Source organism: Phocoena sinus, chromosome 13 (genome assembly GCF_008692025.1).
Source record: "Phocoena sinus isolate mPhoSin1 chromosome 13, mPhoSin1.pri, whole genome shotgun sequence".
In the NCBI taxonomy this organism is placed as follows: domain Eukaryota; kingdom Metazoa; phylum Chordata; class Mammalia; order Artiodactyla; family Phocoenidae; genus Phocoena; species Phocoena sinus.
This window is the reverse complement of record NC_045775.1, coordinates 22,278,503-22,303,543: the sequence shown is the minus strand read 5'-3', so window position 1 is coordinate 22,303,543 and position 25,041 is coordinate 22,278,503. Positions and strand designations below refer to the sequence as shown.

Below are 25,041 nucleotides of genomic sequence, written 5' to 3'. Positions count from 1 at the left end.
GTCAAGAAGAGAAAGAAGCAAGAGAGAGGAGGCGGGGAAGGTCTAAGCCCCTCCCAGCAGCTCACCTCCCAGTTTTGCAGAAAGAGGTTCCCGGGGAGCCATTCCTTGCTTCCCCACTCCCACCACAGAGACCAACTCTGCCCACGGGGCCAACGGTAGAAAAGTCTAGAAGAAAAAAGGAGACGTGACAGGAGAGATGGGAAGAAAACACAGAATAAACCAACCATCAGAGGCTCTTCAATCTTAATTCATTTTATTCTACAAAATGCTACTCAATTGAAAGTGGAGAAGCTAACCAAAAAAAAAAAAAAAAAAAGGAAAAAAAGTTGTAATATGTTCTCTCTTCCATAGCAGCAAGCTTTTTCTAACAAGCTTTCTTTAGTGCAAATACTGTAGGCTTGTATTACAGTAAAATAACAAAACAGAACAACAAAACACCACCAGAGATGCTTTAGAGCAGAGCTACTCCTCAATTTTCAAAAGTATACAAAGATTTTTGAGCTCACAGTCCTGCCTGGAGAGGCCTATTTAGAAGCCTTTCCAATGGGACCATTCCACCAATACTTAAAAAAAAGAAAGAAAACAAGGTGTTCAGAAAGATAAATTCCCCATCAAGCTGTAGGAATCTTGTACAACTTTTTTTTGCCTCCAGGATCTTATAGCAGTCTTTACTCCACATCATTGACATACCTCAAATACAGATGCACAAAGCTTATGATTGTCTACTATATCCAAAATACTATATATACATCTCTCACTGCAGAAAAGACACCCTGATACCTATTCTTTATACAAAGGTGAAGATTTTCTTCCTCAATATCAAGTAACCACAAACTAAAATAAATGGAATAAACTTTTAATCATACAGAGAAAATAATTTTTTGAGGAACAGGGCAGGTTCTCTTACAATGTAGACTTCTTGGTGACCACTGTCCCTAGAGGAATGACAGTCCATCTTTAAAAACAGACCTTTTTTTATACAGTTTATACAGCACAAGTCACAAATCATTTTAGAAACAAAAAAAGTATCATTAGCCTAAATTTTTTTAAAAAATTACAAAGAAGAAAGAGAGGGAGAGAGGAACTGAGCATTTTAATGCTATCTGTTTCTATTCAGGCTTGGTACAACACAAAGATGTAAACATTTAAAATAAATAATAAAATAAATGTCAATTTCTTCTCCCCCTCCCCTTCCCACGCCCCGCTCAAAAGTTGACCCAGCCCCTCCTGAACATGTCAGCATTAGATAGAAAATTAAAACCCTTTTTGATGTATGACCAAAATACTAGAAGCACAAAAAGATGTCAAATAGGTAGTGGGGTGACTGGGTTTCCTTTTTAAAAGGTGCAGGAGGACATGGGCACACTTAGAAATGTACACACGAACACACACACACACACACACACACACACACACACACACACACACGACCTGTCAATAAATAGTGAGATGCTGGCTTTTAAGATGAATGCCAAGAAGACTCAACAAGCAGAAAATAGCAAGACCCCTTTACTTAAGTTTTTAAAAGAAAGTTACACACACCACGTATCCTATTGGTCCACAAATTCTATAAAACTCAGGTCAACCATCTGAAGAGTGCAAAGGAGCACATCACAGGGAAAACAAGTTTAGAGGTGGAAGGATATTGTAGGGGGTGGGTCTTTGAGAACAAACCTCGGACTGAAGGCAATCTTGCCTTGGATCTTTGGAGAAAGACCTTCTCACCTCCAAGTGTTTTTATTTATTCATTACTTGTGGGCTTTTGATAAGGGAAGTCCTCATGGCTCAGTCTCATCCTAAAGAAGGTGTATATATATATAAGTGCCTAGCACATCGTCTGGCACATAGTAGGTGTTATTCTTTTCCTTCTTAAAGAGGCCACGTGGATGTCTCATCAGAGGAGGAAATCAACCTGAAAGTTACAAGATGAGACTGCAGGAAGCACTGGTGGTCCCTCAGGGAAATGGGAGCAAAGTCCCAATGCCTGTAAGTTGAGCTCATCCTTGAAATGGAGCCATGTGGGAGCAGAGAGGAGACTCCTTTCCCCAAAGCCTGAGAAAGGGAACCAGTAGCCTCTGATGGTTCTTGGCGTTGAGATGCTTGTGTTATTGGGCACAGTGAAGACACCTGGCCTGTCTCACAGGCAGAACAATGACTTCTTTCTGGAAACTTCCTCAGTGAACTCTCTGCTTGGAGTTGGCTCTGGCAATCGTCTAAACTTCACCTGGGATCTCCTCTCTTTCCTGTGTCAGCAGCTGTCCCCATCCACCCAGCCAGGAAGAGGACTATTCCCAGAGAGGCCAGCCAGGTGGCCAAGGGGACGGTGTGTTTCACACCAGCCTGTCAAGGGGTGCCTGCCCTATGCCATCCCAGAGCTGCCTGCAGCCCAACTGGAGTCCACACCAGCTGCCTCACGGCTGGGGACACAGGGGGAGCACAGGGTTCCCTGCCCGAGCACAAAGGCCTCCCCGCTGCGGCTGCTCCCTGAGGGGGAAGAGGAGGAGGCAGGCCTGGGTCTGGTGTGAACTTGGAGAACAGCCAGGAGGAAGTGACTGAGGGTACACTAGTGCGTTAGGTGTGAACACTCCGCCTTCTCCGAATAACCTCTGGCTTTGGGGAAGCCAGACTACCGCCCAGAACAAAGCTAGAGGGTCCTGCATAGAGACACGGCTCCGGAGGCCTCAAGATCCTGAGAGGCGGCTGGGCTTTTGCTTTCTCCTGGTCCCAAAGCCAACGCAGCTTGAAATCGGAACGAAAGCCAGACACTGTCTCAGGCATGTCCAGCCCGGCCCCAAGTCACATACCGGGACCTGCCTTGGGATCAGGGCTGTGCAAATTGGGGCACAAAGGGACTTTTAGAAATAAAACACCAGAAAGCAGCTTCATTTAAGAAATATATATATATATATATATATGCAAAAAGAAGCAAATAGCTCCCAATTGGCCACAAACACCACTTGAGATGATTAAGCCTTTCAGAGCTGAGCGCACCCCAGCTTCTCTTTGCCCGTCTCCTGCTACTCCTTGCTGACTTCCGCGTCCTTGATTAATCTGAAGCCAGAGAAACCCAGTGGCCCAATCTTATTAGGAGCGCCCCGCCCAGAACCTCTGGGGAACTGGGAGGGCAGCGTCACAGCCAAGGAATGTGGGAAATAACATCTTTAAAGCATTTGGGGACAAAATACTTTTTCTTTTAATCTCCTCTCTCTTCATGCCCTATCTCTCCACACGTCACTCCCAGTCATAGCAGTCTGTGTATTTTAGGCATACGGCTGTTCCATTCTGTGTGTCTAGTGCATGGCAAGTGGATAATGGACATTAAATACCAGCCCGCGTGCCAGGCCTGGGTACGTGAAGGGAATAGGGAACAGGGAACCATGTCACTGCTCTCTTTCTCTCTCTCTCCCCGGAGTCCAACTTTGAGTTCTAACCCCCGCTGGGTTGATTTAAATAATATCTATATAGTTTTAAATTATCATCCAATGATCTCTAGAGCTGAATCACAATAGCGGGGTCTCCCTCAGAGCACTAGCCCAGCAGAAGCTCATTCTGGAAGATCAACCCTGGGGAGAAAAAGGCTTTGAGGTGGGGGAGGTGGGGACCACGCTGAGCTCTGCTGAGCTGCGCTCTTGGCGAGGCTGGAGGACCCCTTCCCTGCCCCCCACCCCATGGGAAGGGAGCAGCTAGCTTGCAGCGGGAAGCAACACATCTCATCTCTGATTTCAGCAGCCCCCAAGCATGGCATGTACGCTGCAAGCCACAGTGACAGCTCTGGGCCAGCTGCTCACAACTGGCTGATGGATCTGAGGAGCACGCTGGGGTGAGGGGCAGGGGAGTGTAAAAGCAAAAGCACTAGCTCCATTAGGTAGCAGACGACCACAGGGGGTTGAACAGGCACCTGGGTGAGAGGTGAGAAGCGGGTGCTGGGGCTGCTGCGAGGCGAACCCCACTCCGACTGCCTCCCTCCTTCCTCCCCGTGCATTTCTGTCCACAGCAGAGGCGCTTTTGAGGCTTGGGGAGGGGCCAGGCCCACGCTCATTAAACCTCCGTGGGTGGCATCACCCTGAGAGGCAGGGTGGAGGAGGGCAGAGCCGGCAGGGACTTGGGTGATTTGTGGCTCCTAGGGAGGGATGCCTCCCTGGTCCGGAGAGAAGGGTCCGGGGCAGAACGGCGAGGCAGTAATTACAGGAGACGTCCTACTCAAGACACCCATGTGGATTGTTGGCACTATTCCTGGCCCGGTAATTAGGCATTTGGCAAACCCAATCTGTGCCCCGGCTGTCTCACTCACACCCTGTCTTTTGGCCAAGCCGCTCCTCCAAAAGCCGTCTCCGAGGATGGGGAGGAAGGGTCCGCCAAGCCTCCCAGCAATGGCGGCATCTCCTTGAGAGCTCAGGGAGCCCTGCTGGTGGTTCTGGAGATGGTGGTGGACCGGGAGCGTCAGGGAGGAAAGGTTCTGTATTGCACACCGACTGTCCCCTTCTGGACAAGTCAGCCCCAGCAGAAGAGTCACCTGCTGCCCCATCTCCAGAAATGAAGAGCTTTAATATTCAGACCACCCAGATGAAATGTCATGGCAAATTTGATAAAAACCAAGAGGAAGTGAAATTGACACTGGGGGAAGGAAGGGGCAAATAGTGGGAAGGTGAAACCAAAAGGCACTGAGCATGCTTGGTGGGGCAGAGAAAGACACCATCACTCCAGAGACATGTCGTGACAAAGGGACGGGAACGGTCCACACCAGCTTCAGGCTCTTCAGAAGCCAGAGAGATGCCCGGGTCCACCGAACCGAGTTGTCCAACGTTTTTCAAGAAACAGGATTTGCTTTGCAACATGAACGAGGGAGGAGGTCCCGTGACTTCCAAGAGATCGTCCAAGTCCTCCAGCGCCTCACTGCCAAATCCCACCTGGGTCCCTCCAGAACCAGGAAGCTCTCTGGCAGGGTCCCCTTCTTACCCTCATGGCCCTGGAGTGCTGAAAGGTGCTGGTCCCTGGGAAGGAGGCAGTGACGAGGACGCCCCTGGGAGCTGGGTTACAGAGCCAGCAGAGTCGGGGAGTTCAAGGAGTCTGACGACTGGTCCCCACTGCTACTGCTTCTGCGGTGAGCCTTGGAGCAGGACTCAGAGGGCGACACAGGCGACTCCTGCTCCAGGACGCTGGGGTAGGTGAAGACGAGGTTCGAGGTGCCTGGGGTGATGGCAGGAGTGGAGGTCACCACTATGGGGGTGTGCAGGGGCTCCTCCCCATAGAAGCCCCCAGCGATGCTGATGGGCTTGATCACGGAGCGCTGGGCCTTGTCCAGCCCCGCCGATGAGGACGAAGGGCTGTCCTCTTCCAGGGGCTCCTGCTTCACCACCACGGCGCCTACCCCTCCACTGCCCCCACTGCGCAGGGCCTGCAGCCCGGAGGCCGGGGGTGACCGGCGCTCCTCGGGGCTGATCTTGCACACGGGCCCGTGGGCCACCAGCATGAACTCCAGCTTCTCCTTCTCCTTCTGCAGCTCGGCGATCTCCTTCTGCAGGCCCGACTTCTCCTCCTCCAGCTCCTCCGTCTCCTGCAGGGGAAGAGGGGTACGTGAGGGACGGCAGGGGCTGCGCTGGGGGGTTGTCAAATCCGGCTGAGAGAGGGAAAGCCAGCCATGTGCTCAGAGGACAGCCCATGAAGGCAGCAAGCTCACAGCCCACTGCTTCTGAGCCACCTGCACGCTTAAGGTTTCCTTTTGTTTCCAAAGCTCCAGACTGAGAGAAGAGGAAAGTCAGCTTGGAGGAAGGGTGAATTAACAATCGTAGCTGTCATGATCGAGCACTTACTTTGTGCCAGGCACCGTGTCAAGCCTTTCACAGGCATTATCTCATTCAACCCAGCGGTTTCTTGAAGCAGGTATCAGCAACCTGCAGGTGTCAGTTTGCAGATGAAACTGAGTTTCCAAGAGGTTTAATCATTTGCCCAACGCCACAGAGCAAGCAGGTAGGGTAGCCCAGATTTGACCCCAACGTAGCTGACTCCAGAGTCCACATGCTACCGCGCTCTGCTGCCTTGGTGCCAGGACCGCCCCCCCGGTGCGCCTGGGGGTGAGATCCGGTGGGGAAGGGAGCACAGCACGCAGCTCCACCCCCTCTCCTCGTGCCTCCTCAACCCCATCCAGCTCGCCGTCGACACTAAATTCTAAGCTGCGTGGCAGTGCAGATTTCTGTCTGCGCACACAAGCCTAGGACAGTGCCCGGCTTACAGGGAGTGCTCAATGCATCCCGTCTGGATCTTCACCGTCCCTCTTCCCTTTTTAGCTCTAAGTAGAAAGCATATGTTTCAGGACTCACAGAAGCCCGGGAGAACGTTCAGTTCAGCCCCCGAGCTTTAACAGATGAGACCCCTGCCAGCCTGAGCGGGCACGTGAGGCTGGCATGGACCTCAGCCCTTCCTTTCACACAAAGCCAGAGAAGCAACAGATGCACTTGCGGGGGGTCGTCATGGAACACGGCAAGGCACGTGTCACCAGCCTCTTCCCCACTTTTCCCGAACACAGATTCCTGTTTGAGAACGAGATGACATGGGCCAGAGCTTCGCTAAGCCGCCGAGTACAGCACATTCCGAAGTGAAAAAAAGTTTCCATCTGTCTCAAGGGTCTGATGAATGTCATGAGCTTATGAGAGGCTTCCTGTGGAGGATGTGGCTCAGGGCCTGGGTGGCTGGGTCGTAGGTGGGGAGGCGCGGGGGAGTTGGGTGTGAGGCTTCTAGGGAGGTGAGGGGAAAGCTGAGGGGCCTCAGGGGGGCAGGCTCTGCTGCGGCTGGTGGCAGAAGCACCTGGGGTAGAGCCAAGGGGCACGGCTCCTTGCAAGGTCAGTGGTAGGGAGGGCTCTGCTGGGGGAGTCTCCCTGGGGAGTGCTGATCACTCATGGATCCGCCTCACGTGACATCGGAGCACCGCCACTCCTCCTCCCCGACTCTAACACCGCCACGGGGCACCACTACAGGCACCACGGGATTCACGCCGTGCACGTCCAAGACCCACGAGCGAGGGCTCCAGGATGGACAAAGGGAAGCAGAAGCAGCTGAATGGTAACTGGGAGGATTAGATCAAGTAATAGGATGTGCAAGGCAATGATCTCCAAAGCACCATCCTGGCTGGTCGTTGCAAGGATTGCCAACGGAGTCTCCCTCATCTCCTCACTTTGAACACATTCCACCCAGGAGAGTTAGTCCTGGCTTTGGGTTTCCCCCACATGGCATACGGCCCATCCTGGAGGGCGGGGCTCTGGAGGGAGTTATGTGACGTTGGTCAGGTCAAACTTTTGAGAGGGAGGGGTAGGGCCACGGGCCCCCAGGTGTGGGCAGTTAGGCAGCAGGGGAGAATGACTCACAAAGGCAGAAGGAGCTACCAAGGTGACAGCTTCAGGCTCAGGGCAGCGGCAGGGAACCCTCCCGGCCACGAAGGATATGAGAAAACCCCAAGACAGTACAACTCAGCTGCACGTGACCCACCTCCATGAGACCTAGAGAGCGTCACGACCCCTGCAGAGGTGAAGGAGCCCAGAGAGCAGTTCCCCCCAATGCTCGCCCGCCCAAACTAGATGGTTGAAGCTAGGCCGGGCCGCTCCTGCTGGTGGCAGGCACCCTGGGAAGAGGAGCCCCAGAGGAGGCAGGTCTGGGCTTGCCTTAGCTCCCGGGCCCTGCAATGCCAACACCCTCTGCCATTCCTCACCCAGGAGCCCCAGCAGGTCTCAGTGCAGGGACCGCACAGGCGCTGAATGAGAAAGGGTACCAGGCCCAAGAAGCCTGTCCAATTCTCTCTGGGCCCAGGCTGGTGCTAAAGGCCAGCTCCCTCTCCCCAGCCCTCTCCTTTAATCAGGGCAGTGCTGACCCATGTGCTAAAAGGAAGCAATGTTTCTGTCTGCACTGACTCACATGTCAGCCACTAGGGGCAAGGAGGAGGGGAAGGGCCGGGAGCCCTGGGGTCCCTGCTCTGGCCCGCCCAGAAGTGCGCCCGCCCCACGCAGAGCTCCTCACCGCCTGCAGCTTCTCTGTCAGCTCCCGGCGGCGGTTCCGGCACTTGGCCGCGGCCAGCTTGTTCCTCTCCCTCCGGATTCGACGCTTCTCCTCCTCTTCCGGGGACAGCTAAAGGCCAAGGTCAAGGATCACGGTTAGGCTCGGATAAATGTCTCGCCATCTTTTTGGCTTTTAACTGCATTTGGAGTAGGGGAAGAAGCCCTTCTGGAACTGGGGAGGGGAGGGCCGAAGGCAAGAGGAGCGCGGCTCAGAGGCCCAGAACACGCGGCTCACTGCTGTGTGGACGCCTGGGAGGGCGCTTAGAGCTGAACCCCCCCTGGAAGGTGATGTCGCGTGTTTGAAGGGAGAACAGGGTAGCCATGGGTCAGGGACTCACCAGCCCAAGCATGATGGCAGCACGTGTCAGGCCAGCCCCGATTCAGTGCCAAGGCCTGAGAACAGGCTGGGACTGCTTCCCGCAGAGTCCCCTCGTGCCAGGCCCGCCCCACCCACTTACGCAGCTTCCTCCACTCTCTGCCTAATTACTCCTCCCCATAACCCTGCCTGCTCTGCGAGCCTCATTATCTCCACGTGATTAAGTAGCTGGGCCCAGAGTAAGAAGCACCCAGGGGGGCATGTTCTGTTGCCAGGGGGAGGGCCACCCCACTCCCAAGCCCCTCTGCCGGCCCTCGAGTGCTGGCTGCTCACACTTCAACCCCGAGCACTCACCCGTGTGCCCGGCACAGTGCTGGGCTGGACAGGACCAGCGAAAGGAGGAGGGGCCCTTAGGCAGGTTAAACCCTGCTGCCCACCACATCCACTCATTCAACCAACGAGCCCTTCTGCATGCCAGGCACAGTTTGAGGGCTTAGAGGTTTGTCAACAGACCAAGTGAACACAAATCCCCCTGCAGGTCCTCACACTGAGGTTGGTTAGGGGCCCGCAGCTCAGGCCAGAGGGCAAGCACTGCCCCCACCATCAGGGCTGACACTCTGTTTACATAGAGCCCTCCTTCCAGAGGAGGGCCACCAGCCCCTCGCAGAGGTGATGTGAGGAGATGGCTGGGGGCCAAGGCAGAAAGCAGTTCAAAAGGACAGACCACCCCTTCAGTCATCAGACTGACGGCACCCCTACAAGATGCCAAGTACAGTACTTGGGGCTTAGAAGATTCTGGGGGAATAAGACCTGAGTCCTATCCTCAAGGGATACATGGGGAAAGGGCCAAAGCCACTTTTGGAGGGGCTAAGAGAGAGAAGCCGCCCCACTGACGGATGCTGCCTGGACCACCAGCCATCCTGTGAGGGAGGGAGCCACTGCCCAGGCTGGGCCGAGGCCGGAGTCCCCAGGACGCTCCCTGCAGCCTTGAAGGTGTGTGGCTGTGACGTCCTGAAAAGGACACAGCATCACTGCAGCAGCCTCCAGGTGGTGCGCACTGACCTGAGCCCATCCAGCCGGTAGCATCTCTGTTAGTCCTCAGGCCCCTTCCAGAGACCCGGTCTCGGAGTCCATGCTGGAGTCCCGGCTCCACTTCCCTCCTTAAGCCCCCTCCTCTGCCTAGGAACCCAAAGAGCCGTTGGCTCCACGGTCTCTCTTCTGAGAGGCGTCAGGCAGCTGGGAGCCGAACACAGATGTGGCACTTCTGGGTGGACTTGGACAGATTACTGACCCTTCTGAGCCTCAGAGCCCCATTTGTAAAATGGGGTTAATAGGACCTGCCCTGCCTTCCACGAAGTTTCTGCAGTGATCAGATGAGATGCAGTGTGAGAGTCCTCTCTAAACTAGAAAGTGCTAGAAAGAAGGTGCAACTCAGAGGTCTCCCCTCTGATGCCTTTTCTGCACTCACTGAGCAGCAAATCAACTGGAGACCCAGAGTCCCCAGATTCAGGCACCCTGGTCTCTGTGGAGATCAGTTGAGGTCACAAGGCCACTTGGCCAAGGCCCTGAATACTTGCTACTCCTAACCCTGTCTCAACCTGAGTCTAAGAGGGTAACCCTGCTGCAGTCGTGGGTTCAGGGCTCGGCACTGAAAGACTACTAGGGTTCCCCTTGAGGCCCAGCTAGCCCCCCTCCTCCTTCACTGATGAGGGGCAGAAAAGATGGAGAGCTGGTCCTGGTCCACTTCGGCCTCTGTTCCCCCTTGGCTGCTTCTGGACAAATTTTGACCTCCCAATTGCCCTAGAAGTCTCGCCCCTATCTGGTGAGGTGTGGGGCAACTTGTGGGAGCTCTTGGCTTAGGAAGCGTTCAGGGGTGGTGACAACACGGTTACAACCTGAGTGTGTCAGCACCACTACATACCCATCCACAAGCCACACACGCCCGCCCCTCCCCGCCACTGCTGGCCTCAGAGGGAGCCTCTGGGGCAGGTTACGGAGGAGGGCAGTGAGGCACCAGGCCAGCCCCTGGTAACAGGTTCCTGCCCCTGGGGGAGGCTGGGAAGGCGGAGGTGAGCCTCTGAGAAAAGACCTTCAGGCTAGGAACCCAAAGAGCCAAGGTTCTAGGATGCCGCCACCTAGGCTTCCTCCAAGCTGCCAGACGATGATCTGAACTCCTAACTGACTCGGGATAAAACACTTCTGGCTCTCTCTTTCCCTCTCAAAAAAGGAAGGAAATTCTCCAAATTGTCTTAGGGCACGCCCAGGTGGTGTGGTAGGAAAACCACAGGGCTGAAGGTCAAAAGAGGTGGATTCCAGTCCTGGCTCTGCCACTAACTCACTGTGTGAGCCTGGACAAGGCCCTTCTTTCTGGGCCTCAGTTTCCTCATCTGTTAAATAGGTGCAGAGGGAAAATTATTGAATTTTCTATAATTATTGAAAATTATAGAAAAGCTGGTCTCCAAAGTCTCTTCCAGATATAAACTTCTAAATTTGGTGTGAGCCAGGTCCAGAAAAGGATGAAGAGTATTCAGCACATCTTGCTTTGTTGTCCTGCTAACCCAAGAGTCCCTCACAAGCCTGGCTCTTACTCAGGGGTCCCTTACATACAGGGAGAATCCAAATCGTCAGTGACTATAAAGCTTAGCACCCTGGGCTCCCTGAAGGAAGCACATTTATAGAGGACCTTAGGATCGCTGCTACTGCAATATTTATAACTACAGGTATGGAAAGCAGCAGTGAGGGGGGATATTGGCCATTTGCCCCAGCAGCAGAAGCCCGACAGCACCCGGGAGCTGTGTCTGTTACCGTCTATTACGCACACCCCTCCATGTTGTCCCTGCACAGGGCCCTGCCACTAATAGAACAAACCAACATGTAATGGATACAAGGCCCAGCTTTGTCGTCAGAGGAACGGGGCTCCTGTGAAAGCTTCCGGTTCCTCAGAGCAGTGACCCTTGTGATTCTAAGTGTCCTGGGGACTAGTGGCACTGGATCTGCAATTATCCACTGGGCACCACGTTTGAAAGGTCCTTGTATTGGAACAAGGAGTGGAGGTGGACAGTGGTTGAAATGGGGAGGGGTTCCAAAGCTGTAACTGAAGTAATTCTTCAAGCTAACATTTCATTTGAAAAACGGATTCTACTGCCAAAGTATCTCCCTTCCCTGGACTTGTGGTGGCATGGTGCTGTAGAAAGAGCACCGCACAGGGGTCCAGGGGCCTGGCTCTAGGCCACGCTTCCCCACTCACTTGCCAAGTAGCCCCAGGTAGCTGTGTCCAGGCCCTGGCTGTGTCATCTGTGAAGGGGGACAGATGGGGCTCTTGGAAGGCTCATTCCCTCCTTTCTGGAATTATGCATGACTCTGATTTCTCTTTTGGGAAGCAGGGGGCCAACGCTGCCCTGGTAATCTGTTAATACAGACAATGGGCCTTTTGAGCGTTGGGTAGATGCTACCTAGAGAGCAGAGGCCCCACCCTTTGCTGGCGTCTCTCTCAGCCAGGTTGACTCCTGCTCAAAGCTGAGCCCCTTGAGGAAGAAAAAGGCTGATGATATCTGACCACCTCCCCCGCCAGCCCTGGGAGCTCAAGCAGCTGAGCAGACTCCAAAGACCCCCAGAGTCCCTCCACTTCCCGAATGTGCATCCCAGGCACTTGAAACGGGGTCCTGCCTTGAGTTGCAGGCCTGAACCATGGAGGGAGAATGGAAGTAGTGTGGGCAGTACTGGTCTAGAAGGTGGGGGCGGGGGGGCTTTAGGACTGCTGGGTATCTACCAGATACTGGGAGACAGTTAAGGACTCCCCAAAAAGCTCCCAGCCAGGGTTCACTGGCTGCTTGTCCTGTGGCCCCTGTACCAAGTTATCAGAGAATGATACTGCTATAGGCAGGGCCTAAGTCCTGCCCATGTGCTGACACCTCATCACTCACTATGTGCTTTCCCACCATGATCTCATTCGGGTGGAAGCAAGTCCTGGCCAGCAAGACCCTATCTCCATTTTGCAGCTGAGGAAACTAAGACACAGATTCTAAGGGACACAGGCGAAATGCCTGACTCTCAGGTCTCTAGCTCTGCCTCCACTGGTCCTGAGCTCCTTCATCTCCCCAGTGCTCCCAGAACATCGACCCTGCTCCCTGCCAGTCTTCAGAAAAACACTGTGTTATAAGGCCTGGAAAGCCACCAATGCGGCTCCTGATTGGAACTGTACCTGTTCATCTCTCCTCCTGCGGCCCACAGTGGTGCCAATGGTCTTGATCACGCCGGGTCTTGGGAGGGCCATGTGCCCGGGGACAGAGGCCAGGCCCGGCAGGGGGCTATAGGGGTGCGAACGGGGGTACGGGTTGGACATGGAGGTGATCACCGTGGGCTGTACCATCCACTGCAGGTCCTGGCTGGTCGTGATGGCGTTGATGGTGGGGATGAAGGCGCTGCCTGAGCCAGGCATATCTACCCGGAATTTCTGAAATGAGGAGAAAAGTAGGATTGAGCCAATAAATACTGCAGAACAGGACAAGCAGAGCCAGGAGGCCAAAACTGGCAGAAAGCAGAGTCAGAGCCTGGGAAGCCAAGGTCAAGACACTGGGTGGACTTCCTGCACATCCAAGAATCAAGGGGATCTTAACTATTCCTGGGACCCCCATGTCAGATCTGCTCCCTGACTGAGGTCCTGGAAACTCCATCCCCAACTGGCTCGGCGAGGATGTGGTCATATCTCCAATGGCTTCTAGGATAGATGTGGTCCCTAGCAGCTCACACTCAGCAGGTCCTCCCTGAAGCCCTCCAGGCCAGCTAGGCCCCCATCTGCAAGAGAGCAGGCCTTCCACCTGGGGCCTCCTGAACTTCTGGGTCACTTGCCGTTATTCCCGAGGGTACCAGCTTAGGATCCCTTGAGGAGATTTGCCGACCAACTGCTTTGCAGCAACGAGGATCACCAGGAAGGTTGTTATGTCTGCTTTCGTTACTTGCCAAACAGGTTTCATGATGGGGTTGTGGCCCCATCAGGGTGAGACCAGGTCCATGAAAAGATATCCTCTGACCCATGAGACTGGAAGTGGTAGCGTCTGCTGCCAGACTTCCCCTTGCTGTCCTTGTCCTCCTTGACCTTCACCCCCATCTTGCTTGGGGCAGACACACTGTGTCTCTCTTTATCTATCTACATATCTATCTATCTGTGCTCACAGGTGTGTCTGTGTGAAACTTTGCTGCTAGCTCTGAGTTCTCTCCCTGTCACTTAATTTATGCCCAGACCACGTTGCAGAGCTCTGTGGGACACGCTGCAGGAAGCATTCTATTTAAAATATAAGATGATGACAGAGTACAAAAGCTAAAATGGGCCATGCTCCTCAGCAGCTGGGCTTGACTTTCCCTCAGGGCAGCTACTAGAAAGCGAGAAGGAGGGAGAAGGGAAAGATCCCCTACGTCCAGATTTGCGGGAGAAAGCTCCCCTCCTGAAACCCTCAGCCTCGGATAATTCCTGTTTCCACAAAAAGGTTCTGCACATCCTTTCTTCCCTAACTTGGTGGATGAAATATTGACAACAATAATAACTAACACTTACTGAGCACTTATTAAATGACAGGCACCATGGTAGTGTTTAACCTAGATTGTCCCATTAATTTTCCCTCTGAGGTAAGAACTACCGTTATCTCCATTTTAGAGGCAGAAATTCAGGCTTAGAGAGATTAAGTAACTTATCCAAGGCCACGTTCCAATAAGCAGTGGGGTCAGGATTCAAACCCAGTTCAGCCTGACAAAGAGGCTAGGTCTCTCAAATCCCGCGCAACACAAGCTTCTGTAGCATTGTTTTTTCCTGCCTCAAAATCCAGCCCCAAGTGCTGGTATCCATCCCCACTGCCCTCGGACAGAGCATCAGGGTCCTCCCCACCAAGGGTCCCTACAGACCTTCCCTCACCCAGGACTCCCCACAGGTCTGGTTGACCCAGATGAAATCCCACCGCCATTAGCACGGATGCTATAGCATCTCCCCTATATTGGCCCAACCAGACCAACCAGGATTAGAAGTGTCAGCAGCAACGGCAGCTGCCACCACCACGGTCTTTGCCCCTGGTGAGGACAGCCGGGTTGCTTTGTGTAAATAAAGTGAAACTTAGAGTACTTCACTGCAGCTGAGGGAGCTGTGGACCCTTCGCTGTGGACCCTTCCTTGCTCACTCCCCTGCCAGCTGCCTGACCCTAGTCTGGGTAGTGGAATGTGGCTGTCTCACCTCCCAGACTGCCCTGGGGCCCCAGGTCAGGGGCATTCAGTGAAGAGAGTGACCCAGTGCAATGAATTCTGGGATTCTGTGAAGTTACCAGCGCAGTGGATTCTGGGAGTCCGTGAGGAGAGCTGCCCAGTGCAATGGATTCTGGGATTCTGTGAAGTTACCAGCGCAATGGATTCTGGGAGTCCGTGAGGCGAGTTGCCCAGTGCAGTGGATTCTGGGATTCTGTGAAGTTACCAGCGCAGTGGATTCTGGGATTCTGTGAAATTACCAGCGCAGTGGATTCTGGGAGTCCGTGAGGAGAGCTTCCCAGTGCAGTGGATTCTGGGATTCTGTGAAGTTACCAGCGCAGTGGATTCTGGGAGTCCGTGAGGAGAGCTGCCCAGTGCAATGAATGGATTCTGAGTCACCTCCCAAGGCAAAGACAACTGGACTTTTTATCCGGAGCTCACTGAAAAGTAATAGGTGTATCTGGGTATGTGTGTGTGAAGGAGGGCAGGATGCAGTGAACACAGAAGGATACAAGTGGGAAATGATCTTCAAGGAGGAAAAACAGACAACCAGGGCTCGCTGTGAGGAGGCAGGGCAGTGAGAACACGTGAGCGGCTGAGTTTGTGCAGAAGCACTAAAACCCAGGCAGCTATGTTTCTCTTGGGCTGCTGGATTGGGAGGGAGAATGGGGAGTACTCTGAGACAGGAGGCCTGGATTTGAGGCCTCGGTGGATCACTGAGGACCCAGTTTCCCTGTCTGGAAAGGGGAGTAGTAACACCAAACTCACTGCACTATGATGAGGATTAAATAAGAAGCTGCTTGTAGTCACAGGCTCCAAAAGCACACCGGCGGCTCTCAGCCCCGGCTGCACGTCAGAATATTCCAGGAGCTTTTTCAGAACACCAATGCCGGAGCCAGCCTCACCATTACAGGTCTAAATGCATTGCTTTGGGGTGGGGTTCTGATAAGGTGCTTTAAAAAAAATGCCTGAGGAGGTCCTAATGTGCAGCCAGGGTTGAGAAATGCTGCTCCAAATAAGTGAAAGGTGGCACCATCCTCATCACGACCACCATCGCCACCATCACCATCCTCGTCATTGGAAGTGTCTGTGCACTCACAGTGCAAAACGGGTGGCTCCAGGGAGAACTGCCAGCTTCTCATTCCTGGGAAGCACCCAACATTTTTATTGTTTCTCTTCCCAAGTCCGGTTCTGGGTTTGAAAGACACCCGAGGCATCCAGCAGGATGGTTTAATGTGACCTTCCACTTCTGTGGGGGAACTGTCAGCTTTCCTTTCAGGAAAGCACCCAAGAAATTCATTCCTCATTCCAAAAAAACAAACAAAAGAGCTCCCATTTCAGGCTGGGAGAGGGAAGCCAAAAACCTGAAGCAAAGCTGAGAGACTAAGATCCCTTAGGACTAAGTGGCTGACTCTCAGCCCCTCTTGGGGCCCTCCAGTCCACTCACTCTGTGGTGGCAGGTCTACGGAAGGCCGTGCCCAGCCATCAGCCAGATTCCTTGCAGCAATGGCTTGGTCTAGACAAAACAAGACAGCAATAAAAACAAGGCAGTAGGTAATGACTGCCTCTAAATGCATGTACAACTTGTTTCAGAGGGAGGTAAAGCCATCTGGAGAACACACTGGCTCTGAACTGCAAGGAAAACACGTCCTAGCCCCTGAGGGGACTGGGGCTGTGATAAAGAAGGCTTTTGTCTGCAGGTGGAGGCTCTCTGAGACACACAGAAGTTTAAGTGAGATCTGACAGATGTGTCTTGTCTCAACTCCAAAGGTATTTTTCAGAAAGCGACACTGGGGCTGGAGAGGAGAGGAGGGCCTAGGAGTCTGTGATCCCAGAAGTTAGCCTGGCATTCTTCTCTGACAACAGACCCAAGAATCAGTCAAATGTCAGGCTGGGGAGAAATCATGGCTCTCTACGAACGGGTTAACACTGAACAGAAACCAAGATGGGGTTTCCCAGCTGTGGGCATTAGGGTGGTTTGATCCCTGATGCAGCACCAGGTGTGTGCTGGGAGTGGGGGGCTACAGGAGGTAACCCAGGACCCTCACTTGACTCCCCTGGGGCTCTCCAGCCCCCTGGAAGCTCCTCCTATAGGGACAGAATCGAAGATGCTGGATGGCTGTGTGGTATTCCAGCCTGGCAGAGCCTCCAAATGTTTTCTTTCACTGTGTCATCCTGTTGACTTCTGGGTGGGCAAGAATGCCTATAAAAGGACAAACTGCCCCCCACCCCCACCGACCTCCTAGAGCATTTTGGCAAACTTTCGCTGTAAAAGGCCAGATAGTAAATATTTTAGACTCTGAGGGCCATAAGGTCTCTGTAGCAACTACTCAACTCGGCCATACTGGCGTGAGTGCAGCCACAGACCAGATGTAAACTAATAGGCGTGCCTGTGATCTCTTAAGCCCTATTTACAAAAATACTTGGGCCATCGTTTGGCAACCTCTGTCCTAGAGGATCATTCTCATCTCTCATGCTCAGGTTGGTGGAAAAAGAATAAAGAGAGGAAGTGAGAAAGCAAAAAATCACAACTATTCTTCTAACCCAGGGAGTGAAGGCATGGACTCTCACTAGACAGGTTGAATCTCCAGAACCTGAAGCCAAAGTTTGAGCCCTCACAAGCCTTGCTGCAGGTCTTTGGGCAGCAGAAACTCCTTATCCTGAAGCATCCTGAATTTAAGGGAGCTGCGGGGCCGCTCAGTAAGTACGTGTGTCCTCCCACTGCCTATGCGAAAGACAGCTCAGAACACAGGGCCCCTAGGGCCACCCAACTTCATCAGGTCAGACAGGTCCCTGTAGCCCAGCAGTTGCTAATTTGGGAAAATGACCTTTCTGAACTCTGCAGGGCCTTGGATTCAGAAATAAGGGTCACAACCACGGCCTTCTGCAGAAAGGTCCAGGAAGTAGGGCTTGGGTTCCTATTTTCTGCAGATGTGGATGGGGCAGGGCTTATCCCAGAAACTCCTGGGCTGGGCAGAAATGGCATTTGAGATGGAAGTCAGAGTTGGTGTTTTGGGTCCATCGCCTCAGCCAGGCATTTCTCCATCAGATTGATTCTTGACTGGGCCACAAAGCACTCGAGCCATGAACCCCATGAATACCTGTGACCTGCCTCGGCAGGCAGAAATGATTATGCATATCTGGGAAGAGACTGGGTTCTTTCTCTTAAGAACCCCTTTTTTTAGTTTCCCAGCACAGGAAAAGGAAAATTCCAACATCCCAGGAGACTGGCTTGGGGAAGAGGAGAAGGTAGGGCGAATGCTGCCTCAAATGCTCCAGAATAACCCTGTTGACGTCCAGTTTGACTCAAATGCTCTGTATTTTTACCTACCGTGGGGTGCTCTCCAAAGCCTTCTATGTGGAATTCAACCAATTTTCACAGATTCTGCAGTGGACATCACTTTGATCTTTGACCTTTCGTTCCTCTCTGAGGAAAGCCACTTAGCTCACCATGGAAATGGTCCTAAAAACTCGTGATTTCCCCAAATTTTACAAACACTATCTCAGGTGACCTGCCTCCTGTCAGGTTCACTTGAGAGAATCATGCTATCTTTCTTCACCTAACTGCCAGGGTGAAGCACAGCAAAGAAGAAATGAAAAAAGCAAGGAAAATAAGGTGATCAACACAGAGTTTCCACCAGGTTCCCCAGTGTCTTTCCTCCCAGGGCCCTCCTGGACCGAAATTCCACTCCAAAGCATTCTCATGAGTCCGAGTCTCCTCTCGGACTCTCTCCACCATTCTGTGGATCCCTTTTGTACCTCCACCAATCCTGGGACAGCTCTGCACTCCACGGGAAGGGGATGCCACAGCAGGTGAGTGTGGCCAAGTCACTGCCCCGTGACAGGGTACGAGACAGCAGTGGGCAAGAGGAGTCTTACACCTTCCCTCTCCAGCCCAGTGAGTCCAAGAGGGACAGAGTTACCGAATGGGGTTTGGAACAGATATATTTGCCTCAATCAGGGCAGCTGCCGTCATTTTGAAATGCTGTGGCCATCAAAAGATACCACATACAACACAGATGAGACATATCCATAAAACACTAATTCTTTTTCTTTCCTTCAACAAATAGGCCAGAAAGTTAGCCTCCCGAATTCTCAAAATCAGTACCTTTACTCCTGTATAACAGAGTGGGGAAATCTAAGGTAGAGGTGGCAAAGGTGCCTGCTTTTGGTGTGCCTTGTCTTGGTGACTGCTGTCCCAGGAAGACTCCTGAGATGAAGACCAACAGGATTCGGGGTCACACCCTGCTTTGGACCCAGACAGATCACCCAGACCTCATACATCACACTTGGTTCTTTATATGTCAGATCTTTCGATAACTTCCAAATATCAAATTCACCCTCAAAAGACAAAGATATGTTAGGAGGGAGGGTTTTCAAAAGAATTTGCTGAAGGCAGTCCCAAAGAGGGATGTTGTAAAACCTTTCTGAATCTAATAGCCACAGCATTCAAATAAGTATTTAGTCTTCTCAAGGAACAACAATGAAGGGGACAACAGTGATTTGGATGCATAAGTTCGGGTGTGTTTGTAATAAGACAGAAAAGAAAAAAAACAGAGCCTCCTAACTTTACACTCACCTTGCATAATGAGGCAGGCAGAAATAAAGCAATGGAAATGCACTCAGGAGTTTGGATAGGAAAATTCGACTGCCACTCAGACAATACGTGACTGCTGTTTCACCCCATTCACTTTGATGAAACAGTGACACTGACTTCCACCATCAAGAATCAGCGGAACAGACAAATTCCTGGGATAACATTTCGTTTGATCCTAATCTACAACATCTGTGAGATCAAGGCAAAAAAAAAAAAAAAGGCACCAGACCCTTAATATACACCTCCCACCTTCCCACCAATTCTGAAGACCACCTCCCCAAATAAAATTCCCAATGTCCTAATACAAACAATATCAAGAAAACAAGCCTTGGGAATTTGAAGACCTTGTGCTGACAGATGGCAAAATAGGGAAAGAAAAAAAGCACTCCCTTTTCAACTACGTTTTATTCAGAACAAAAAAAAAAATCAGAAAAGAAACTGCATTTCAAAGTCAAGCAGCTCCTAGTTAACCACTGTTAAATATATGGCATTTATTTGTCCCGGATTAAAAAGAAAAAAATCCTAAGAATTCCGAAAACTCACCAAGTTAACACTCTCTGGGGCTGGAAAAATACATTCCCCAGATAGTTCTTCTAAGAATGTCCCGTAGGGGGCACTAGAGAGGTATGATTGGGGCTGACTTGGGAATCACAGTCATTTCTGGTAAAAGTTCTTTGATGTGAGGAATGTCCCAGCCTGGGTACAGTTGGCAAAAGTTCACTCTGGGGAATTTTGTGTGTGTGTGTGTGTGTGTGTGTGTGTGTGTGTGTGTGTGTGTGTGTGTGTGTGTGTGTGTGTGTCTTGGAAAAGGATGGTTGCCAAAGAAGAGAGCTAGTCTGGTATTCCTTGAACTGTCCCCCTTGATTTATTTTCACAAGTTATCTGAGGAACAGACAAATGGCAGCCTTGGAAAAGTTCTGGGTCTTGTTTTTGTTTTGTTTTTCATTAAAAGGGGCCCCGCTGATGAAAACAAGTTATGAAATGACTATGTTTGTGTAACTGGCTGAATTGTGTAATGCTCAGGGCCTGAAACGGTTTAAGAGTCGTACAGCCAGGCAGGGCATATATCTGGTAGGTGTTTTCCTAGGAAAGTTAGGAGAGAGAGAGAAAACAACAACAACAATAAAAAGAAAAAGCCAGGAGGGGGAGGTGTGTGCAACTATTAGTGACAAATCAAATCACCAATGACCAACCTCTGAGATTAAAACTATAACTGGAACAGGAAATATTTTCCATGCTTCAAGTTCCTGCCATATACAAGAACAGAGGTTGCAACAGAGTTATCTGCCCCCCACCACCTTCCCCAAGTCACTGAAACTCATGGCCACGTGTTAAGATCAAGCTTTATGAAGTGAGAGGGGAGAGGAGCGTTCCAGGTTGAGTAAACAGCAACAAACTTCTCAGGAATATCAGACCCCACAAACAAAGAGAGCAGAGAAAAATAATATTCACTTGCCCAGGGTGAAACCAGAGAATGCTCTTACACTGATTGGTCCGCTGAGATGCCACAAAAGGAAGAAGGACCATCACTAACTGTCAGGAAAGTCTCCCCGTAAAGGAAGCTGAGAGAAATAAAGTGACTACAGGTTTTATCTGGTATGCAATGAAGTTACCTCGAGCCAGAGTGGGGTCACAGACTTGGGAAGTAACAAAAGCTTCTCGCGTCAGTCCTTAGGACCACAGAACAGCTCTGCTCAAAGTCACAGAGATGAGAGAAAAAAACCCTGCCTCCCTCCCCCACCCCCTCCCTCAGGAGTGGATAGGCTGAGAAACTTGTCCAAAGCTACAATGCCTTGCCAATCCCTCTGGTTTGAAAGGCGCCTCACTCAAGCTGCTGGGCCGAATGGGCAGGCGTATATATATGCAAGAACCCTGTGCACCAGTTATTACTAATTGCAAAATCCTCATGTGTTACAGCATGCTAGGAATTAGCCAACAGCTGCTTTTTGCTTCGGTAATGAGGCCCCATTACACTCTGCTGGACTGAGTTCTCTTCCTTCTTCCTAGCACTGGTTTCCTGTCTGATTTTCTTCCAAAACAGGGAATTGCCTCCGCTCACATCCTGGGCTCAAAGCCCTAGTGACACAGATTATTCAGTTGGGGCACTGATGTCCGGTCTGACTTCCCATCTAGGCCCCAGGGTCTGAGAAAAGCCAGGCGGCGAGGTTGTAACATTTCAATGATGAGTGCCACAGAAACGGCAGCCAAAGGAGCAGATGAGAAATCAAAAGATCCCCCTTCCTGGTTCGGAGAGGCAGAGAGGGACTTTTTGGGGGCTGTTGAACCGGAGAATGAGGGAATGGGTTATAAATGACTCTAACCCATTGCCTAACGATAGCTGGATTCAATACAAACCACCAATGGGGCTGCAAAGCAAACAAAATCAAACACTTTGGAACAAAATTTGAAACTCATCACCTTGGTATCCGTCATTAGGGGCGCACTGGCTGCACCCTCAGGGCACAGACTAGGCTCTCTACAGTGGTGCTTATGGGGACACCAGGGTAGGTAGAGGGAAGACCCAGAACGGCCGTTCTGAGGACTCACCAGGTACGGGGAGCCACTCTGGAATAAGATACCCCTCTTCAGTTACCAAAGAGAACCGTGTTTCCATTTTATTCTCCATCAGGGTCCCTCCTCCCTGGAAGCCCACCCCAACCCCTTCTGGTTGGCTGGCGTATAGAGGCCAAGGCCACTGCCTTACCAGAGCAACTCTTGCTGCAGCCAATTTGGCTACAGACTCTGCAGATACTGACTGAGGCGGGTTTCAGGTTCTAGCGGCCTTGTTTGTTTAGCCAGCTCCCTCACAAGCCTCGGGGTGGGGGGGGGGTGGCTGCTGCCGAGGACAGGCACCCCACCAGCACCACCAACCCAGCAGCACCCTTCTGGTATTTATTTATTCTGGTATTTATAGACAGATCGCACACACAATCCCTCCAGTGCAAACCAGTCCGCCTGCTTTAGAAACAAGTTGTTTTTCGGCTTCCAGAACCACTCAGGAGCCCAAGCGAGGTCTCTCCACCCTCCCCGCCCCCCTTCTCTCTGCAGGCGTCCTTGCCCCAAGGTACTCCCAGACCCACAAGGCGCCCCTTCTGGTGGCAGTGCAGACTCCTTCTCCGACCCTAACAGGAGATGGATGGGCGCCGGGCACCTAGGCGCAGCCGAGCCAATCAAGGCTGACCTCCTCCTTCCTTCCTGACCTTCGCACCTGATTCCCAGAGCGCCAACCCGCACCCACTCCGGATTACTTGAAGGAGCCCAACCATGTTTCCGAGTCCCCAACATTTTTCAGAAATTAAGACCGATGGGGGTCGGGGAAGAGAAGGAGAGGGTTTTTCGCAAGAATAAGGTCCCGAGATGTAGGGAGGGGCCCGTGGGTGCAAAGATTTTTTTTTTTTTTTGTCCACCACGGAAAGAGAGGAGAATGGAGGTGGATTCCTGGGAGAGGAGGTACAGGCTCCTGGGAAAGGGACCTGCAATTCCAGGAGCTGGTCTGGATAAGATGTAGTGTGAAGGATAGGGTTTGCTGGCTGTTCCAGCCCGCTCGCCGCTCCAGTTTAAAAAAAAAAAAAAGTGTTGTTGTTGGGTAGAGGGGATGAAAGGAGGTGTGGGCAGGACAAGACGAAAATCCAGAACTTACAATGGTGGCCCGTAGGAATTTTCTCGCCAAACCAAGAAACGGAAAAGAAAGCAAGAGAGGCAGTGGCGGCGGCGAGAGGAAGGCGGGTATCCGCCCGCGCCGCCAGGTGCACCCGGGCCCCGCACCTACCTGCTGGCCGCCGCCGCCACTGGAGTAGGACTCGGCGTGCGCAGGAGAGCCGCTGCTGCCCCGGGATGAGGTATCAAAGTTCCCGGGATAATCTTGGTACATGATCCGCGGTGGGGGCCCGAGAGGAAACAGGGTGTTTTTCTTCCCCCGCCCTCGCCGAGGCCGCGCACCGGCTGCTGAACGCTGGCTCCCTGCGGGCCGCGCCTCGGGCTCTAGTCTTCGCTCCCGGGCTTCTGCCCCTCGGCGGCGACACCCCGGGAACAGTGCCCCCCGAGCGCCGAGCGCTGCACTTCTTTCCTGCTCTACGAGCGCTGCGGGTCCGGCTGTCCACCCGGTCCCTCCCACTAAAAAGTCCGCGCGTTCCTCTGTCCCTCCCCTGCGCGCGCCCTCCCGCCCCCGCGCGCAACCGGAGCTCAGCCCGGACCGCCGGCTCAATCAAAAATTGGAACGTAAAAAAGAATAGGAGCCCGGCGAGTCAAGCCTGCCAGGTCTGGGGACCCCCGATTTCAGGCAGGGCAAAAAAAGGCGGAAAGAAAGGCTGCCCGCTTGGAGAAACTTCTATTTCCTCCTTTTAGAAAAGGAGCTGAGAATAAACTTCCTGTGGCCGACTCGCCGCCGGAGTTTCGAGCGGTTCGGACACTTGACTAGAAGAAGGCAGCCTGCGCCCGGCCCGCGGCCGGTGGGGTTCCAGTTGAGCCGGTGCGGAGAGGGACGCGGCTCCGCTCCCCGTGCCACAGCTGCGGCGCCCGGACCTGCACCCCTTCCCCGGCGCCCGCTCCCGGACGGGCCCGCGTCGCCCGTCCGCGCCTCTCTCACTCCCTCTCTCTGTCCCCGCCGAACGCCGTTCGCTTGCTCGCTGGTTTGCTCGGAGCCCCAGCGCTCTGCCCGAGATGAGTCACTACAATGGCACGAGTTCAACTCCACACTCTTTATTCTCCAGCCCCTGTACCTCACGTCAACCCCAGACTCCACCTTGCAGGGAGGAGCGCGCGGGGAGGCGGAGGGAGAAGGCCGAGGAGGAGGAGGAGGAGGAGGAGGAGGAAGAGGCGCGGGAGGAGGCGGGCGCAGCGCCACGTCCCTGCCCCGGCTCCCGGCCGCGCTGACGCCAGCCGCACACCCAGCGCTAGGAAGGAAGGGGGTGGCGGGTGTGGGAGCGGACCGCCGGCGCGGTTTGGGGGAGCCGAGGCTCCTGGCCCTTCCCCCACCCAGCCCACCCCCGGCCCCGCGCCCTTGGTCTGCTCCACAGGCGCATGTTGCCAAAGATGGTCATTTGCGTTAGAGGACGCGAGTGCGGGTTTCCTCGCTTTCGGGTGACGTGGAGGGAGAGGGATTCCCTCGCCGGCTCCCCAGCACGCCACGGCCTTCCCCCTTCCACCACCCTGGGAAGGGGCGCGGGGCGGGGCCCCCGAGAGCGGCCGCAGGGGCCTCGGCGCCGGGTTTTAGAAAATAATCACAGTCCCGAAGAGCGAGACAGGCGGTTCGGTGCGGCGCCACCGCGAGGCTGGGAGCCGGGCGCGCAGAGCCACTCGCAAGGGAGGGCGCGGCCGCGCATGGTCGTCGGCGTCCTCCGCGGCGCCGCCTGAAGCAGCGGGCGCCCTGGGCGCGCTGGGTATCCGCACCTCCCTGAGGCCGGGCCTTGCCGGGGCGAGGCGCAGCCGGGCGGGGCCGGCCTGCCTATTTTCCCCTCCGCGGCTGGCTGCCCACTGCTTCCCGCCCCTTGCCCCCCCCCCCCGCCCCGTTTTTTCGGCCCTGAAATTAATTTGTTAGGAGTAGCCTTTAAGACGAAATTAAACAGTCAAGACATTCAGGCCGCCCTCTACGCTGGGCAATTAGGACGCATCTAATAGGAGTAATTGGGCATTATAAGCAACCTTGACTGTTACGAATTTGGAAGAAAAAAAAAAAAAAAAAGGGAAGAGGGAGGCCCGGGAGAGGGTGTGCCCCAACGTTGTCTTCAGCTGTTTTGGAGCGAAGTTCAGGCAGTAGGTAGTGCGGATTCCTAGGTTCTCCCGCCTCGCTGGGCGGGGTGCGGGGTAAAGAGCACAGGCCCTGGGGTATGAACGCCGCCAGGCTGTGCTGTTTACGAGCTGTG

At 53.2% G+C, this 25,041-nt stretch overlaps 1 protein-coding gene across 3 annotated transcripts; it reads right to left on the bottom strand.

Moving 5' to 3' along the window:
• Nucleotides 1-236: 236 nt before the first annotated feature.
• FOSL2 (FOS like 2, AP-1 transcription factor subunit) lies at nt 237-23,867 on the bottom strand. 3 transcript variants are annotated; one of them, XM_032652829.1, is made up of 5 exons: nt 22,950-23,867; nt 14,576-15,023; nt 12,560-12,811; nt 8,005-8,112; nt 237-5,554 (listed from the first exon to the last, which is right to left on the bottom strand). In XM_032652829.1, exons 2-5 carry the CDS (start codon nt 14,609-14,611, stop codon nt 5,033-5,035), a joined length of 918 nt encoding a protein of 305 aa, XP_032508720.1. In that variant the 5' UTR covers nt 14,612-15,023; nt 22,950-23,867; the 3' UTR covers nt 237-5,032. The 3 variants fall into 3 exon arrangements, with proteins under 3 accessions (XP_032508720.1, XP_032508721.1, XP_032508719.1); XM_032652830.1 differs by having other exon boundaries at nt 14,664-15,023; XM_032652828.1 differs by lacking the exon at nt 14,576-15,023 and having other exon boundaries at nt 22,950-23,866.
• Nucleotides 23,868-25,041: the final 1,174 nt, after the last annotated feature.